General features: G+C 38.2%; 2 protein-coding genes across 2 annotated transcripts in view; one reads left to right on the top strand and one right to left on the bottom strand.

Annotated features, from left to right (window-relative positions):
* Window positions 1–544: 544 nt before the first annotated feature.
* Window positions 545–13454, top strand: LOC116511958 (pepsin A-like). Its single transcript, XM_032222222.1, has 9 exons — window positions 545–600; window positions 1088–1244; window positions 1940–2057; window positions 3896–4014; window positions 7382–7581; window positions 9156–9272; window positions 9645–9789; window positions 12084–12182; window positions 13311–13454. Exons 1-9 carry the CDS (start codon window positions 545–547, stop codon window positions 13452–13454), a joined length of 1155 nt encoding a protein of 384 aa, XP_032078113.1.
* Window positions 13455–16174: 2720 nt separating this feature from the next.
* Window positions 16175–19232, bottom strand: part of VWCE (von Willebrand factor C and EGF domains) — a 30376-nt gene continuing 27318 nt past the window's right edge. The window contains 3 exon segments of the mRNA XM_032232326.1: window positions 16175–16939; window positions 17889–17994; window positions 18846–18928. Of these exon segments, the coding sequence (XP_032088217.1) occupies window positions 16209–16939; window positions 17889–17994; window positions 18846–18928 (920 nt within the window). The 3' untranslated portion in view covers window positions 16175–16208.

Here is a 19232-nt window from a genome sequence, read left to right on the forward strand (position 1 = left end):
ACTTCTGGATTTTGCAGAATGTTGCGGTCTTGAAAAGGCTACCAACCTGCCTAAAATATCTTTCCATGAGTTGAACGATGTTTGGTATACCATATCTGAAGCCCCCGATTGTAAACATTAAATTTATATTTAATTCATTATATAGTTTATTTTCTAAAAAATAAAATTCCATCCAGATTACTTTAAAATGAAAATGTACATTTTTACCTTTGGTTCATATGTTGAAAAGTTATGGAAAACATTGCTTTACTGCACTTGGGATGTACCAAAGTCTTTGAAATGGTTGCCAATGTCACTTACACCTGAGCCTGTTTTCTAGGTCAAGAACTTAATGCAAATGAAAAGAATAACATGGAAAGTTCTTCTTAAGGACATTTTTTAAAAAGATAATCATATCAGGAATATTTGCCTTTTTATATGATATGCAAATATGATAAGAGAGTCTTGGAACTATATATATGTGTGTAGCAAACCTAAGTGTGTTGCTTAGAAGCTGGGACCCACACTTCATTTGAATTAACAACTTGGGGATAAAGGAGTAATCATGAAGTTCCTCTTACTTCTGAGCCTGGTGGCACTTTCCCAGTGTCTGACAACAAAGTGAGTATTGACCATTGTGCTTTCTTTAAAGGAAACATGTACCATTTTCTTCAGAAGGATCTAATTTTCTTTCTAAATTATGTTCCACAAACTCTTCCAGCAAACTTTTTATTGTGATTGGTGGGCAAGCCACAAAGCCGGAATCTGCCTAGGTTTTCCACTGACAGTATTATTTTATTTCCCTTTATAACTATATCTGCAAATGTACTGTGTGTTCATCAAGTAGAAGATGCTTCTTTCTCTAAACAGTATACCTAGATTTCAAATCCTTCTTCCTCAGCAGAAATAAATCTGAACCTAACCTCCCCCATCCCCAGGGCCTCCAATGATATGTTGCAATTATAACTCTCATTCTAGCTGGGAATTCTGAAGGTTGTAGCCCTCTTAAGAGTGTTGAATCAGAGAATGCTGTCCAAAATGCATTTTTTCTATCTTTAATGCTAATTTTCACTTATTAATCATTTCCTTTCCATTATTCAATGCTTAGGGTTCACCTAAGGAAAACAAAATCCGTGAGGCAAATCCTTAAAGAGCATGGGCTGCTAGATGATTTTCTGAAGAAGCATCCTTATAACCTTGGCACAAAATATTTCCCCTGGCTGCAAAATACATTTGCCTCTGAACCCTTGCAAAATTATCTGGATGTAAGTATTCCATATTAGGAGGAGGTACTCAGCATTTAGCCTATAGACAAGGCTAGATAAGCTCAACACCTGTTGATTTAAATCAATAGCCCTTGGCCCTGGAGAGCAATAAAAGAGACATACGGATTGAGGAAGTTATACTTTTAAAGTTTGAAAGCGATTTGAGATCATGGAACATAAACGATATTCTATTGTAACAGATAGGACACGGTGGCTCAGTAGCTAGGATGCTGAGCTTGTCGATCAGGAAGATCGGCAGTTCAAATCCCCAGTGCCGCGTCACGAAGTGAGCTCCAGTTACTTGTCCCAGCTTCTGCCAACCTAGCAGTTTGAAATCATGTAAAATTGCAAGTAAAAAAATAGGGACCACATTTGGTGGGAAGGTAATAGTGCTCTGTGCGCCTATGGCGTTTAGTAGTGCTAGCCACATCGCCACGGAGACATCTTTGTACAGTGCTGACTCTTCAGCTTTGAAACGGAGATGAGCACCGCCTCCTAGAGTCGGAAACGACTAGCACATATGTGCCAAAGGAACCTTTACCTTTACTGTAACTAATTGAGCAGATTTGTATTGTCTAAAAAGCCTGTCAAACTTGCTTTTGTCTACAAAGAAGTGTTCATTTCTCTTGCTTCAAAAATGTTATGGAGATATTGGGGATGGATTTTCTTTTATGCTCCGTTTTCTGCCTCCACAGATCGAGTACAGTGGCACTATCTCCATTGGCACTCCACCACAGGAGTTCGTAGTCCTCTTTGACACTGGGTCTTCCAACTTGTGGGTCCCTTCTGTGTACTGCTCCAGTCCAGCTTGTTGTAAGTAGTCTCCATAAGTGATGTCTTCAGAAAGAGGCTACTCTTAATTCAAGATATCCTCAAGGTAGTGCTTTCCAAATGTAATGGACCACAAGCCCCATCACAGTATCTGTGTTGGCATGTTGAGAGGGAATCCTCAGAATTCCCATTCCAACACACTTGAAAGGGACCAAATCAGGGAGAATTTTTGATTCTCGTGTCCATCTATTTTTCCAAATAGATGGACATGATATTAATACGATCCACTGTTCAACATGGAGCATATTAATATCAGCCATATTGACTGCTAGAGGCAGCTTTGGGAAGCTGCTACTCAAGGGGATTATTATGGAATAACAAAACATGTTCCTACATAGTAAATGTTTAAGAATGAGCTTGGATATAGAAGAGTGGGATATAATGTAAGGGTCCCCGAGGCCCCTAACTTATGGGGTGCCGCAGGGTTCGGTCTTATCCCCCCTACTATTCAACATATACATGAAACCGCTGGGTGAGATCATTCGGAGGCACGGGATAAAATACCATCAATACGCGGACGATACACAGTTGTATCTGTCCGCCCCGTGCCAACTCAATGAAGCGGTGGACGTGATGAACCGGGGTCTTGAGGCCGTTAAGGACTGGATGAGAGCTAACAAACTGGTACTCAACCCGGACAAGACCGAGTGGCTGTTGTGCTTCCCTCCCAACAATTTGGCCAACGTTCCATCACTCAGGCTGGGGGGTCAAAATTTATACCCCTCAGACAGGGTCCGCAACTTGGGAGTCCTCCTGGACCCACAGCTGACTTTTGACCACCATTTGTCAGCTGTGACCAGGGGGGCATTTGCCCAGGTTCGCCTGGTACGCCAGTTGCGGCCCTACCTGAACCGAGAGGCCCTCACAACAGTCACTCGAGCCCTTGTGATCTCTAGGCTGGAATACTGCAATGTGCTCTACATGGGGCTGCCCTTGAAGAACATCCGGCGACTTCAGCTAGTCCAGAATGCGGCCACGCAAGTGATCGTGGGCGCACCACGGTTCGCCCACATAACACCGATCCTCCGTGAGCTGCGCTGGCTACCTGTTGATCTCCGGGTGCGCTTCAAGGTGCTACTCACCATTCATAAAGCCCTTCATGGTAGTGGATCTGACTATCTGAGAGACCGCCTTCTGCCAATTACCTCCCTTCGTCCCATCAGATCACATAGAGTAGGCCTCCTCCGAATTCCATCTGCCAGTCAGTGCCGACTGGCGACTACGCGGAGGAGAGCCTTCTCAGTTGCAGCTCCGACGCTTTGGAACGATCTCCCCATGGAGATTCGTACCCTCACCACCGTCCAGACCTTTTGCACAGCCCTCAAGATCTGGCTATCCCGTCAGGCCTGGGGATAAGACCCTAATCTCGCCCCACCCGAATGCTGAATGAATGTTGTGTTTTATCGGTTTATTTTTTTATTCACATTTTTTTTCCCTGTGTTTTTGTCTTGCACTCCCCATTAATTGTAAGCCGCCCTGAGTCCCCTCAGGGAAAAGGGCGGCCTATAAATGTTAAATAAAATGGAAAAAAAAATCCAATCAGTTTATTACAGCCATAAAGCCAGATACAGCAAAATGTCTAACAATATAATAATTACATATTTTATTTTCCACATGACATAAAGGAGAAATGTAACTATTTTCCCCCAAATTATAAACCAGCTTTCTTGTTAGCTATGACTCAGGACAGAGTTTACACATTAGAGAATATAGCACTGAGATGAGTTAAATGCCAATATCTCTCTAACCCTCTATTGCTCTTTCTGTTCTGTTATATATTTAGTATGCCCACATCATACTACAATTGTTTATCTTTGCAGCCAACCATCATAAATTCAATCCACAACAGTCGTCCACTTTCCAATCCACCAGCCAGAGCGTATCCATCACCTATGGCACCGGAAGCATGACTGGATTCCTAGGCTATGATACTGTCCAGGTAAAGTCCAAGAATACAGTCTCTATTGAACTACCTGACTTACATGCTCATTAACACCTTCCAAAAAGTTTGGAAACTTAGAGAGTTATTTTCAGAAACCATCTTGGTTTGTTTTCACAAAAGCCCATTTTTTCCCCTACCAACTTGTTTTCTCTTTAATAATGCTTCCAACTATTTTCCCTGGAAATAATAGACTGCTGTCTACTTTTATCTATTCTGGAACCCAAGAAAACAAAAACATGTACCATTTTCAATTCTTTGCCATCAGCTGTAAATTCATGAAACTTGCTGATTGAGCTTATGTTTCCTTTCTTAATATTGAACTTTAAGAAATTTGGAACATTAGCACAGTAGTTTCACTTTCTATTTTTATTTTTATATTGAGCTCTCTTTTACTATGACCTAGCAAAACAGAGTCATTAGCATATTTCAGAAGCAGCACTGCTTATTTTGATTCCAGCTGTCATTTCATTCCATCCTATTACCGTATATACTCGAGTATAGGTCGGCCCGAATATAAGCCGAGGCACCTAATTTTACCACAAAAAACTGGAAAAGTTATTGACTCGAGTATAAGCCTAGGATGGGAAATGCAGCAGCTACCGGTAAATTTCAAAAATAAAAATAGATACCAATAATGTTTTTGAATATTTATTTCAAAGAAAAACAGTAAACTAGCTCTGGGACATCGTTATGTGGCTGCTTGCCATAACAAGGAGGAGGTGGGACATCGTTGCAGAGCGGCAGGAGGGGGAGGAAGGGGAATCGTAAGACAGCCCTGCATTACATTAGAACGTGAGGAGGGGGGATAGTGCGGTGCGCGCTGCGCGGCAAACTGACACAGAGGGAGGGGAAACTCACAGGGGCGCCGGGCCATTCACGAGCGTCACCCAGCGGCATGGCCCCGCCCCTTTTTCTCTTCCATTTCGGGCAAATTTTTCACTGGCTCGAGTATAAGCCGATGCGGCTTTTTTCAGCCCAAAAAGTGGGCTGAAAAACTCGGCTTATACTTGAGTATATACAGTATTCTGTAAACACATTGCTGTAAAAGTTAAATGGGTACAGGGTCAATACTGTAGGAGGTTCTTCTCATAACATTGTGACAACAGCCAGGAGTTGCTTTCTGTTTTGTCTTCATAAAAGAGGCAAATGTCCACCTCCTACCAAAAAAAAGCAGAAGGAAGCATGCAGCATTTGCAGCCTAAAATTGCCTATATATAAATGTCTCATTTGAAAGTAGAATGTTTCTTGAGATTCTTGTGACATAAGATTAATTTTTCATCTAATATATAGTATGGATCTGAGCTTTTAGATTCTAGTTGCATGAACTGTTTCCAGCGTAGTTTGCAGTGAAAGCACATCTGATGAAAATGTATCTTGTCACATTCTCTTTTTAGTTCTGAATCATTCTGACTGTCCAGATTCACTTCCTATAGTAACTTCTTCACTATAAAGGCTTATCAAAAGAATAATGACCCATTAGTAATATATACCACATTCTGGCATGACCTATAAAGGCTTTGTTGTAATCAGTGAAGTAGTAGCTCTTTCTATTTTTTTGTACTCTTCATTATTCATCTGATGTCAGCTAGCTACACCCCTCCACACACAAATTTGCCTTTTCTGCCATTTACCTGTTCATTTAGCATTTCTTTCCCCATGTGTGCTCTGGCTTTTTTTGTGAGTTATTCAATAACACTGCTTGTGTGAGAAATTAATCCACTGCTTTGATAATTGCATATTGTCTTGGGTCTCCCTTCTTGGCCATAAACACTTATCTTTTTCACGCAACATTTCCTGTCAATAAAACTGTAAATAAAATTAGATTTCCTTCTTGTCTTGCAGTTTTGAACAGTTCAGTGGATTTTTCATCTGTCAGGATGAAAGTGCTTTCCTATCTGACATCTAGTCTACTTCCTCTTCTATCTCAAATGCTATTTGAGTTGGTTTCTGAATATATTCCCTTTCTCTACAAATGTTCCTGTTATTCTATAATCCCATTGTAAAAGGTTTCATTATAGCATAGTCAACTTCCTTTAATCTATTTTTTTCTATTAGATCTCTTCCACGATTACTGTTGGGTATCCTTCCCTTAGCAATAAGATATCCTGTGAGTGCTCTGATTTTTTTTCAAAACAAATATATTTGTTTTTCTAGTTATTTTCCTCCGTTGAGAGAGTTTTCCCTATACTTTTTTACTTAATAATAATCTCAATTTCAGTCATCATATATTGCTCAAGGCTTTAATTTACCTATCTTTCTCTGTCTTGTTTTGAAAACTAAGAGGATGTTTTCCTCTTTGTATTGGTTTTCCTTCAGTTTTCCATTGTTACGGTCTCCTTCTTAGAATACCTCATGTTGCCTGTCGTTTAAGTTAAAGGTATTAAATAAATGCCTCATATTGGCCCCAGATTCTGTTTCCTTGTTCTTCTGATCAAATCTTGTTGGTGTACCTGTTTTCTTTATTTTTCTGATTTTAACCCATTTATTAAACAGAAATAATTCATGGTCTCTGCTCCATAATCTGCAGCTGGAAGTATCCTGGTTCACAGGATTTCATTTTTCAATTGTTTGTTTCCTCGTATGTAATTGACTGGATTCAAGGCTTATATCTCAAGTGAAATCCAAATATAATATCTGTATTTGAAGTAGTTTTTGTAAATAAACATATAATTATCTTTACTAAATTCTATTTTTGCTTTATTGTGTTAATTTAGCCAGGGCGACTTTCCTATATTTCCAGGGTTCTTCATATTTTTTCAGCATTCCAACACCCATTTGTAAGATTTATGTCTTTTCCTGATGCTACACTTAGCACTTCTTGTATTATCCATAGAATTCATCCATGTCCACTATTGAATCTGTAGGAGATGTATATACTCATATATAATGTTGATATCAATGGATATCCGCTAATTCTAATGGATAAGATCCAGTCATTTATTGGATTAAAGCTCAATCTATAATCAGCACTGTCTTTTTTGAGACTCATTGCCAATACTTTGCCAAGAGATTAATCTCAACTCTGTGTCAATTACACTCCTTTCAAAATTTAGATTGGGCAGAGAGAAATAGTTGCAGATGATAAACTAATAGGCTATAAATAGAGATTTCCTTTGAGGCTATTTTATGTGATAGACATTAAACTGCAAAGCAGTTTATTTAAAAGTGGTGAATCAACTAGAATCAAGTGAATTATATGACTCATTCAAGGTCAGTTTGCAAACACACATGTATGTATCTATGCATAAATCTGCTTGAAATTGAAATTAAGATGCCACAGTATGTACTTCCGACACAAATGTAGTAGTACTGCTTGAAATTAAAAAGGAATTTTATAACCATTTCCCCCTGTTCTTCTGCACAGGTTGGAGGTATTCAGGTCAGCAACCAAATCTTTGGTCTGAGTCAGAGTGAGCCGGGCACCTTCCTTTATTATTCCCCCTTTGATGGCATCCTGGGTCTGGCTTACCCTAGGCTGTCTGCCTCTGGTGCCACTCCGGTTTTTGACAACATGATGAGTGAAGGTTTAGTATCCCAGGATCTCTTTTCCGTCTTCCTGAGTGCGTAAGTAGCAATGATTTGTGCACATTTTTCTGAATAGACTAATTACCATCTCTTGCTAGAAGAGAAAGAGGGCATGGGTGCCAACCATATTACTTCTGGAGAAACTCAGCAATAGACAATCCTTTCCGGTTTTACATGTTTTCAGTGCATTACTGCAAGAGGTCAAATATTAGGAAAAATCTCTAGTTAGGGTTTTTTTTAAAGCATGCACACACAATAACAATATCCCTATAAAGTGGTATACATAATAACTTTTCACCATGAATGGCAGGTGGTGGCATGTAGGTGACAGTGGTTGATCCTCAAAAGTCTAATTAGGGTTAGACCTGTTTAGTATTTGGATGGGGAACTATAAAAAAAATCCAGGACCGTTGGCTAGAATAGGAACTGTTTAAATCAAAAATCCTGCAGCAAATCAATGGTAAATTATTTTTATCCCTTTGAGTTCTGCTAGGTTGCATCATCATAGCAGCAGGGATATTTCTGAGAGGGATGAGTGAAGAATACTAGGGGTATATTCCAGGAGTATGTACACTACAGGTAGTCCTGAACTTACAACCATTAGTTTAACAACAGGTTTTGAGGGGCCAAAAAGTGTGATTTATGACTGCCTTTGTATTTACAACTATTGCTGCATCCCCATGGTCACATGATCAAAATCCAGGCTTTTGGCAACTGGCATGTACTTGTGACAGTTGCAGCATCCTGGAGCCATGTGATTGCCATTAGTGATCTTCCCAGGAGGCTTCTGACCAACAAAGAAATGGGGGTAGCAGGTTCACTTAACAAACATACAATTTGTTTAACTGCAGTGATTCATTTAAAGATAGCAGCAAAAAAAGTCCACAAGTATGACTTGCTTAATGACTGCATCACATCTGGCCCCAATTGCTGTCATAAATTGTGGGTTCCCAGCAGGTCACCCAAGGCATATAATGGGTTATCGTAGCTGCCTGGCTACAGTCATTAAGCTCCTATTTTGGGTAGCAATATAGAAAGACGCTGGAAGCAGCTGATCACTTTAGTGACAATGGCTAAGGCATCATTTCATACTACTGTATGGTAAAGGAAATGATAAACCACTGACGTCATGTGTGCATGCATGCCAGAAAGCAGAAGATCGGCTGGCAACTGTGCACTGGAAACCCTGGGACACATGCCCTCAAGCAGCTCCTCTTCTGGGTTGCAGCCCCGACGAGCACACATAATGAGCCGCCATTCTCCCTCCCTCTTCGGCACTCACTGCCGAAAAGGTTTGCAATCACTGGGTTAGGGTATATTCTGAATATATAGGGAAGGGAATGGACTGAAAGAATCTGCAGTTTTACAGCTCATACACCAATTCCCAGAGCTAAACTCCATTTCTTCAATAGCATTTACCCCTGTCCATATGATCACTAGATAGCAGCCAAAATATGCCAGTACCTTATAGGGGAAGCAATCAACTAATTAACCCATCGTTTTAAGGATACTGTTTTTTAAAAGTTTCAATGGATCAATAGGAAACAAAAAAAGAAATGAAAAAATATTTGCAGTTCCTCTAATTGGCATGTTCTTATATGTTCATTTTTCAGTGATGACCAGAGCGGGAGCTTTGTAATGTTTGGTGGCATTGACTCCTCCTACTATACTGGAAGTCTCAACTGGGTGCCTCTTTCTGCTGAACTCTATTGGCAGATCACTGTGGACAGGTAACCCAACTTCTACACCTTCAGCCTTCACATCCCTGCTTCACAAAGATGCAGTCAAAAACCAAATGCAAAATAATGGCAAAAGAAGATATCCACCAGTTCTACGAAGCAGGCCAGATTAGGAAACAGACATTTTAACAATTATAGGAATGTAGTTTAGTATTGTGATATAATAATAGACTCTTGAGAACCTGCCAGAGTTTCCTTCTGTTTCCCTTTATAGGGAAAAAAAGGTCAAGGTGGATTATTTTGAATCTTTCTCATTCTTCTTCCTTTCCCATAGCCCAAGTTGTTTTATCATTTGAAAAGACATGCATGCAAAAGTTGTGGCACTTTTCTTTCTCTCATCTTTACCTGAATATTTCTTTTCAGCATCACCCTCAATGGTCAAGTCATTGCTTGTTCTGGTGGCTGCCAAGCTATTGTTGACACTGGTACCTCCCTCCTGGCAGGTCCCCCCAATGGCATTGCTAGCATTCAGAACTACATCGGTGCTAGCCAAAATTCCAATGGTCAGGTAAGCTTGATAATAATGATATAAACTATAATTAATATACATAAATAAATAATCATTACCAGTAATGGATAATTGCTGGGAACATAGTGTTGAGAAAGTAGTAAAAAGTGAGGAGTTTAAAATGTCGGATTTCCAAATACAAACTGATAAAGTCTTGACTCACAAAACGACAGATTTTACTATTGTTAAAAAGAAGAAAGTATGGATAATTCATGCAGTAGTATCAGGGGATAGTAGAAGACAAAGAAGATCTGGAAATCAGAATTGAAAGGTTATAGCATAAAGCAGCTGTGGTGGTTCCAGTGGTTATCAGTACCCTGGATGCTATACCAAAAAAATCTTGGATGACATTTAGAAAATCTGTCCATCTGACAATTGCAAAAGGTGACAACACTTGGATCCACCCATATGTTACACTGATACATTATGGCATCCTAGATTCTTGAGAACTCAATGCATATGAAGGCCAATACTAGCTAAAGAACTGGCAGCTGTGATTTTCACATTATTGTGTATATATATATGGTAATTCTTCTTAAAGGTTGAGATAGGAAGATGGACCAAGCACATTGTGCTAGGAGATCTTTAGAGATCTATGGTTCAATGACTTTGTGAATCTTAATAAGTTTTTCAGATAATTTCTATTTTTTATTTTTTTTGCTATTATTATGTACAATCCATTTTCTCCCTCTATTCCAATTCTTATGCAAGATTCCTGGTTTGCCCTAGCTTCCTAAAGTGATTTAGATAGGGAAATGCCTTTTTCAGCCCTAATTAATCAGCAGACTCATATAATGGCCATGCAGAATAGAGTGGAGCATTATGGAAGGCAGTGCTGGTCAGACCAAGATTTAATACATAACCACATCCTGGCATTTCATTTACTTATTTATAATATCCTCCATTAACATTATATCCTCATATCTTGTTTTAGCTAAACATCCATAATATTTAATACCGAAATTTTCTAATCCTCCATATATATAGTTTATTATCATTATCCTTTCTTTATTTAACTATATCCTATATCATAACATTTTCCCCCTATTAGTTAAAACTTAGCTGTGTCTAATTTTATTCTTTTTTATTATTGTTGTTATTAATAGCCTTTATATATAGTCCAAAAATATTTCTAACCTTCCCTTCACGGGTAACATTCAATATTCATATCCAATTATTACTTATTATAATAACTCAACATTGTATACATTACTATCATTATCAATTTTTATTTAACTATACCTATTATCACTGAATTTAACTAAGTTAAGCTAGTTTTAAATTATACTCTTCCATCTATCAACCTGTATCTCTCCAGTAACAAAACAATCTTATGTCTTCTGCCAATTGTGGATCCAGACCTCCAAACATCTTCTTAAACAAATCTCTATGGACTCCTCTTTGCAACTCCTTGTTTATAGTATTTCTCATATAATATTGACGCCCTCCTTCTGTTTCCTTTTTCAGCTTATCTTTAATTCTCAACAGTGTTATCAAATATTTTGCAAAAAGTATTTCATAGTCCATAAATTCTTTTCTGCTTTCTTCTTCTATGTTCTCTCCTTTGAAGTAAATTTTCTCTCCATTTAGTTCCTTTTCCAATATTCCACTCTTTCTTCCCTCAGAAATGAACCAATTGCCATGAATATCAACAAACTCAGTCTCTTTATATTCATCTTCCATTTCAATTTTTTGAATTTCAATCTTCTTATTTTGTGTTTGAAAAACATCCTCAATTTTTCCCTCACATTTCGTTGCCAAATGCACTAAATAATCCAATTTTCACTCAATTCTTTCCTCTTTCTCCAACAACCTCTCCAGAGCTAAGAGTATTTCTCGGGGAGACGCCATGTTTAAATGCAGTTGTATTTTTTCTTAGAAGATCAGCAAGATTAAAACACTCACTCGCAAACTTTCTGCAAGCGAAAGCAGACTTCAAAGGGACAGCTGTAAAATCTTATCAGATCTTAAGCCAAACAGCCGCACAATAAAAGCTTAGAAAGTTTTGCTTAGAATCAATCCATGTAAATAACATTTAAAAGGTAAGATAACCACTGTCCAGAACCATTACAAAAATCAAGAGAGGGCCAAAGGGTCAGAGGTGGCTTTTACTGTGTGTGTGTGTGTGTGTGTGTGTGTGTGTGTGTGTGTGTGTGTGTGTAACATGCTCAAGTTTGTTCTAATGATTTTTTTTCTGGACAATTTGTAGTCCATAACGCCCAGCTTTTTTCCCCCTTTCTCAAATGTTATGGGGCTACTAATATATCTTTTCTGTTCATCCTATTTCATATCAGTATATGATCAACTGCAACGCTATCAATGAATTGGCTGACATTGTTTTCACCATCAATGGCATTGAATACCCTGTGCCCGCCAGTGCCTACATTCGCCAGGTAAGATCTGTGGTTTATCCAAAAAATTATCTCAAATAATTTAGGTCATACTCACACAATAAACCTCTAGAGAAAAAGAAACCTGATCCTGAAAGAAGTATACCAAGACAATCTCAGTTACCTATATTCAAGTGGGAGACATTTTCTAACATTTGAAATGTTTTTGATAATTTTTAGCATAGCAGTATGCATGAAGAATTGAATTCTGCAACTCTGAATATGAAATTCAACACATTTAGTGATAAGATTATTCTCATGTAGACCATATTCATTTCTAGTAGATGTCATTTCTCCATAGTAGGTCATCCTGAATATGTTAGACTTCAATTCTCAGTGTTTGGGCTATTTGGGGGGGGATTATCAGTTTAGAAATCCAACACATTTAAAGAGAACCAGGATGAGGAAAGCTATAGAGATTATTTTAAAGAAAGAGTATTGTATCAGTTTATCGTTTTGGACTCAAGAATAACTACTGTGTTTAGTCACAAATATTGCAATATAAACTTAATGTTCATAGTATGGAAGATACATGTAAAGTGATTCTTTCCTTATGGCATTATTGTTGGATTGTACAAATGTTCTAGGAAAACACAATTAAAGAGCAAGCCCTGTTAAACATGTATGATTCACTGTTATATATTATCCATGGGGCTCTTCAGAAAGTTTCATACAGGGTCCAAACATGATTCTCAGCATCCTGCTTTTTCTCTTGCATATAAACTAAGATACAATCATATTCTAGCTACGGTTACTTTCCTCCATGGCATTGCCTTCATTTTTTCTCCAGCCCATGTTTTAATCAGTGTTACAGTAGCTATACTAGGATGGACATAGCATTTCCCCTTACTCCAACATAACCCAACAGCATGTTTAAGGTAGGCAAAATATGTAAGGGTTTGTCACCCATCATCTTTGAGGGAAATCAGATGACTCCAGATTTAAACAAGAGGCAAGTTAGAGGTAGACAATGGAGATAGCCCATTCAATGCAAATATGGTTTTCTGTTACTCCAACATGTATAAGGAACACTCAACGGGAGGAGGAAAGGAATGTCAGCTTCCTGATGCTTTGCAAAGGTCCTCGAGTTATGTCATTCAAATTCATCATATATTTGAACTTCTCTTTCAGTTCCAAGGTTATTGCACAAGTGGCTTCCAGGATATGCCCTTCCAGTCTGATCTTTGGATCCTTGGAGATATCTTCATTCGTCTATACTATTGTGTATTCGACCGAGCAAACAACCAGATTGGCCTGGCTCCTGTGGCACAGTAATAGCAACATCTTATTAGTCATATTATGCTAGCCTAAGGATAATCTTGACTCTTTGGAATTAAATTTGGTAATTATGCTCCTGATCCCCATGCTTCAATATCAGCAACAATAAATAAATATAAAAATAAATGGCTTTGTATTCATTGCACACTGACTGCAGGTCAACTAACAAACTGAAGTTAATTAGTTCCAAGTGAAATTTCCCAAGTGAATACATCCAACCAAGGGGAACCCACCAACTTTGTGGATAATGGATATCACTGTCAAACTACTCTTAATTTTAGGAAGCTTTCCCCAGCATTCAACAAACATTTAACTTTCCTGCATTTAGCAAAGAAGTCAATCAACATACTTTCCAAAGCTTATTTGTCTATATACAAAACAAGCCTTTTAAAAATGAACTTTATCAAATTCAGTTATTGAAAAATATAGTTTGAGAATATTCAGATTAAATTTATTTTCCATAATTTTTATTATAATATATATTTCAGTTTTTAAAACCAACTATTTTGTTTAAATGGAAATGTTCACAGCAGTGTAATACCAATTTTTATATCAATATATGTAAAACACAATATAGGCATTTAGTTTGACATGGCAACATACCAAGGTAAATTCACCTAGAAATATCCTCTAATTCCTGATCAAATGAACACATGCATGTCTGAAGTGACAATCTCAAAGGGGCTTTACCATATCTACCAATAAAACTTTGCATGCAGATTGGACGTATTGTCCAATAGATGGCATCAACTGATGTGCCCTAAGTTGCCCTAATAAGGAAATATTGGCAAGAATGGCTATAAATCACCCTAACCCTAACCAGACAAGGTCACTTTAAGCCATAAACTGTTGTTAGTTCAAGGTATAGAGATATGAGGCCTTACAGGTCTTTATTCCCCCATCCACAAATGTAGTTCCATGAAAGAAAATTAAAATCCGGACCAGTGATTTTTTAGTCTCTTCTTTTTTTCAAGATTCCTTGGAGGAAACCAACTTTAACCCAGCATAAAGCCATTACAAGCCCTCTGAGGTAGGGTGGTTTTGACAGACCATAAACTGAAACACTTTGAGACCCTTAGCAAAGTCAGTCAGAATGCCTGTGGCATAAAGTATAAAACACTGCAGACTCCTATACTGGCTTCTTCTTAATATGTGCATTTGCCTATCCAGCTTCTACTGTTTTGCACTTTCTGGGTTTTCGCCTGCAAAAATTCTGAGTACACGATTAAGGCTTAGAAGCCAACAAAGCTAGAGCTGAGGATATATTGGCTCTATCTGCCTCACAGAAGTTGACCAAGCCAGCCAGCCATGGAAGAACTGTGGATATACTTCAAATCACTTTTCAAATTGCCACTGGATGTTTCCAAAGTTATATTTCATGTGGCTGTGCTGCCTTTGGATTCAAAGGAAAAAGGGTGCCCTGGAACAAATGCTCTTTTCCAAAAATACTATTATAGCTGCAAAGCACAATCATGTGATACAGGGAAAAGTTGCTGCTGCTTTATAAAGCCTTAGGCAGGTACCATGTTCCTGCTTTTGTGCTGTCTGTAGCACCTTTGTGGCTTTGAAAGAGACTCACTGCTCTGCTCTAGTTCAGTACATTCTCCTGCACATTTACATCAGACTCAAGCCTTCTGAGGAGCAATGATGCTAGCTATTAAGTTTTAGGAAGCGGAAAAGTTACATAAATGAAGACTTATTGGACATCTCAAAAAATTAGAATTCCCAGAGATCGAAATGGAGGAAAACAATGGCAGTATTTCTAATTTCAATTATGAAAAGTTGATGTGCTCTTACAAGACATTCCTTTGAGGTAGCTGACAAAATTCAGTCATGCTGCATATTTTATGAATGGGCTGCACGTGACTTTCAAAGCCTTTCAAGAACTGAATAATCCTGAAAACTTTAATGGCTGGCAAATTTCACCCAAGATATGTTAAAACAAAATTCTCATCAGCTTAGCTTGGAAACATACTTTTAACTGTGACATAGAAAAATACATTTACCTTTAGGTATGATGCTATGATTTTAGTGTTCATAAAATATATTTCAACATATTATAATCTGAATTGCAGAATACTATATACACCAGAACAAGAAAGTGGAAGTTTTCCACTATTAAAATCAGTGTTGTACATACCAGTATGCAGTACATTGTCTATAAAGCAATGCTTAGTTCATTTCTGACTTCATGGAAAGCTAGCCACATTTCTTCAATATGTATAATCAGTCCTGAAATGTCCATATAAGGCTGCAAGCAGCAACAGAATGTCTATATTAGACATAGTGTGAGAAAATTTATTATGTGACTCCTGGCACAAATTATTGCTTCCTTTGCTGGCATTAAGCCAGTCATACAACATGCAAGACAAGAGGTTGAATTAGCCTACGATTCTATTTGTCATGCTTTCGTTCTGAAATATTTATGTTTTACCAGAATGTTTGTACTGATATTGCAACAAAAGGCATTTTTCTACTATCTTCTAGGTCCAATGCAGCATTCATTAAGTAAGAACCTCAATACAATCAAGAGCTGAAGTGATATCCCCGATAAGAGGATCTGCTTTCTAAGAAACCAGAAATTATAATGGAGATTATTTTCATGAATACATAGTGAGAAATAGTTTCCATGAATACATAGTGAGAAATCTAGCAAACAGCAACCACATAGGCAGATGCTCTTGTTTTTATGAGATTAAAGTGGTTATGTTCCCCTTATTCATAATAATTATGTCCCTCTTATTCTCCAGTCTATGGAGATATATCAGTGAGGCTATTCTCATTACTAGAGGTTAATTTAGAGCTGTTCCCCGCATTTTGCTGGTCCAAAGAAAAATATGTGATGTGAGTTGGGCTGCTAGGAAGCTCTTGAAGAGAATCTAGATTAGAGCTGGACGAGGAAGAAAATGTTTCAGCCAGAGGTTGCAAAGGAATGTTGTGGGTGTTTGAATCCTGAAATAAGGCAGTTACGGACTTTTTGAGGTTAGCTGGAGTGGATGGATTGGAAATATGAGCTGTAGGGGGAGATGGAGTGGTTCTGCTTGATCTTGAATAAAGAGAGGACAGGCTGGAATGAGTCATGGAGGACCCAATTGATTTTCTAGGAGGATCCCCAAAGCTCTCTCGTTTATTTAGAAGTGATACAGTGGACTCTGGCTTTATTTGAGGAATCGCTGAGTGGCTTAGCCAAGAAGGAGGGATGATACTTGGTGGTTCATTGAGATGCAACCTAGTGGCCTCTCCTGGTCTGCTTTGGTGGTGTCCAACATTTCCTAGTGCAATTGGGCTCGTAAGTACAGTCTCCTGATCATTTGCATTACTTGCTTCAAGAGGATCATCTGGAGTAAGTGAGGCAATGTTAGGGGTAGAGCTGTCAGACATCAGAGCCATGGGATTTCTTTGAAGAGTTTGCAAGGGTCTCTCTGCTGCTCCATCTTCCAAGACAGGGTTGGCTAGTCTATTCTCCAGGGAAGCCAAATCATCTGACGTGGAAGAAAGCAAATTGGATTGAATATTAATTGATCTGAAGCATTGCGGCAGGTGTATTACTTATTACCTGTATTCTAGACTGTACAAATCTCAATCCATAGTGAACTTGATTGTGGATTAGCATATACAAAGATGTACAAATACTGTCCCTTCCTGCTGGATCACAAAAGAGAACGTAATCACTCATGAACAAAGGACTATTTCATACAGGTTGAACAGAGCATAATTGAGAAACTTAGAAAGTACATTGTAACACATTCTGCAGCTTTGAGTATGCTAAGAAACCTGCAGAATAGAATAGAATAGAATAGAATAGAATAGAATAGAATAGAATAGAATAGAACTTTGTCACTTTAAATGTACACTAATCAGCTACATTAAAATTGCATTCAGCTCTCAAAAGAAACCATTATGCATATATCCACATACACACATATATATATATAAAACACAGGGAAACATCACAGTCTAGTTTGGACGTATATATATACAAATAAAAAAGAATCCTGTGAGTTTACAAGATGGATGGTATAAGGAACAAAGCTGTTATAGAAGCTAGTAGTCCTGCTATAGATAGAGCAGCAGAATTAATAGAAAAGTGCTTGCACACCAGTGACTGTCAGAACATGGAAGGCAGACTTTTTCAGAATTTGTTCATCAGATTCCACCACAGACTCTCAAATATCCTATAATTGCAAATACAATGTCTCCTCTGTTCTGACCTCCATGACCATCCCAGACAATTGCGTTTTGCATGACAAACTTAATGCAGCTTCTGTAAACAGTTCTATGCATAGAATATTTTTATATTTCCTTAAAAGACGTAGTATAACATCACACACTTTTTTCAGCTCCCCAAATTGTTGCATCCTTCTTGTAGATCTGAGAGGATGGAACAAAGAGCAATAGATTCTTCAGACAGATGTGACAAAAAATACTTACCCATAACTTCATTATTTTGGCAGTCCATGCAGCAATGAGTCAGAGGACCAAAGGGCTCTGGACAAGTCTTTGTACAAGTCTTCCTCTCACAGCTCACCTCCCCAAGCTGAAGGGAGAGAAAATCAAAGAATTGTTCAAATCCAGCAAGAAATCACTGATTGCAGCAGGTAAATCCATTGCCTTCTGTCCTAGGGATGTTCTATATTTTTCTAATATTTCTATTATTGCATGGCATAGTTGGGAGCTTGAATACAGTTTGCTCTCTTTGTGGTACATGGCTGTGAATGCTGGGTCATCAAAAAGGCTGAACAAAGAAGAAATTATGGTCTTGAGATAGCATGCTCAATATCATGGATTGTAATACTGGGAAAAGTAATACCAAACTGATCGCTGGAAGCACTAAGAATGAAGCTGTTGTGTATTGTGGGAAGAGTTACAATTATATTGTTCAAAGACAGGATCTCTGTTGTTTTTAGGCCAGAAGGAGTTAGGGTTGTTGCTTAGTAGGATTTCTGCTGCTACTGATCATATTTGTTTTATTCTTTTTCTTTTGGCCTACTATAGGTTCATTCAATTATTTGCTGCGCTTACTATGAATAAATGTTTGTTTAGAGACTGCAGTTTCTGCTACCTACCCTCTAGACTATTCAATAGAAATTAAAGCCATTGTATTGGATACATAATGGAAAAGCAAAAGTTATGAGAGGAAATACACACACAAACACACGGCTGGAAAAATCAGAGGTAATCAAGAAAGAGGCTGGCAGGAAACAAGGCAACTGGTGGCAGATGTAGGAGTTTATGAGAACTCAAAGAAGAAATGATTGACATATAATACTGTCAGTGGAGTCTGACAGATTATCAACCACATCTTAGCTGAGGCCTATTTAAGATTTCAAAGGAAACAACAGAGGTAAAGGAATGAAGTCTCTCTTCTCCAAAACCTTTACATCTCACCTGGCAGGTACAATAAACACAGGGTTCATCTTCAGGAACAAAGTTGTGTCCATTGATTACTTTTCTTCCCCTGTAATTGCAGTCTACAGAAAAAGAATGCATAAGATATACAATTCCAACAGTGAACATACTATCTACAGACCTGTTTTAAATAAATTGCACTGGATGCAGTGGTGGGATTCAAATATTTAACAACCGGTCCTCTGCCCTAATGACCAGCTAGGTAGACGTAGCTTGGTGGTCTTGTGACTGGGTGGGTGTGGCCAACTCAATGTCACTCAGGTCAATGGGCGCTTCACCTTAGCTGTTACAATGTAATAAGGGTTAACCAAAGAGGCAGTTTCTGTAAGCAGGTCAATAAAGATTAGGCTAGAAACAACACCAGAA

The sequence above is a fragment of the Thamnophis elegans genome, chromosome 1 (assembly GCF_009769535.1).
Source record: "Thamnophis elegans isolate rThaEle1 chromosome 1, rThaEle1.pri, whole genome shotgun sequence".
Lineage (NCBI taxonomy): Eukaryota > Metazoa > Chordata > Lepidosauria > Squamata > Colubridae > Thamnophis > Thamnophis elegans.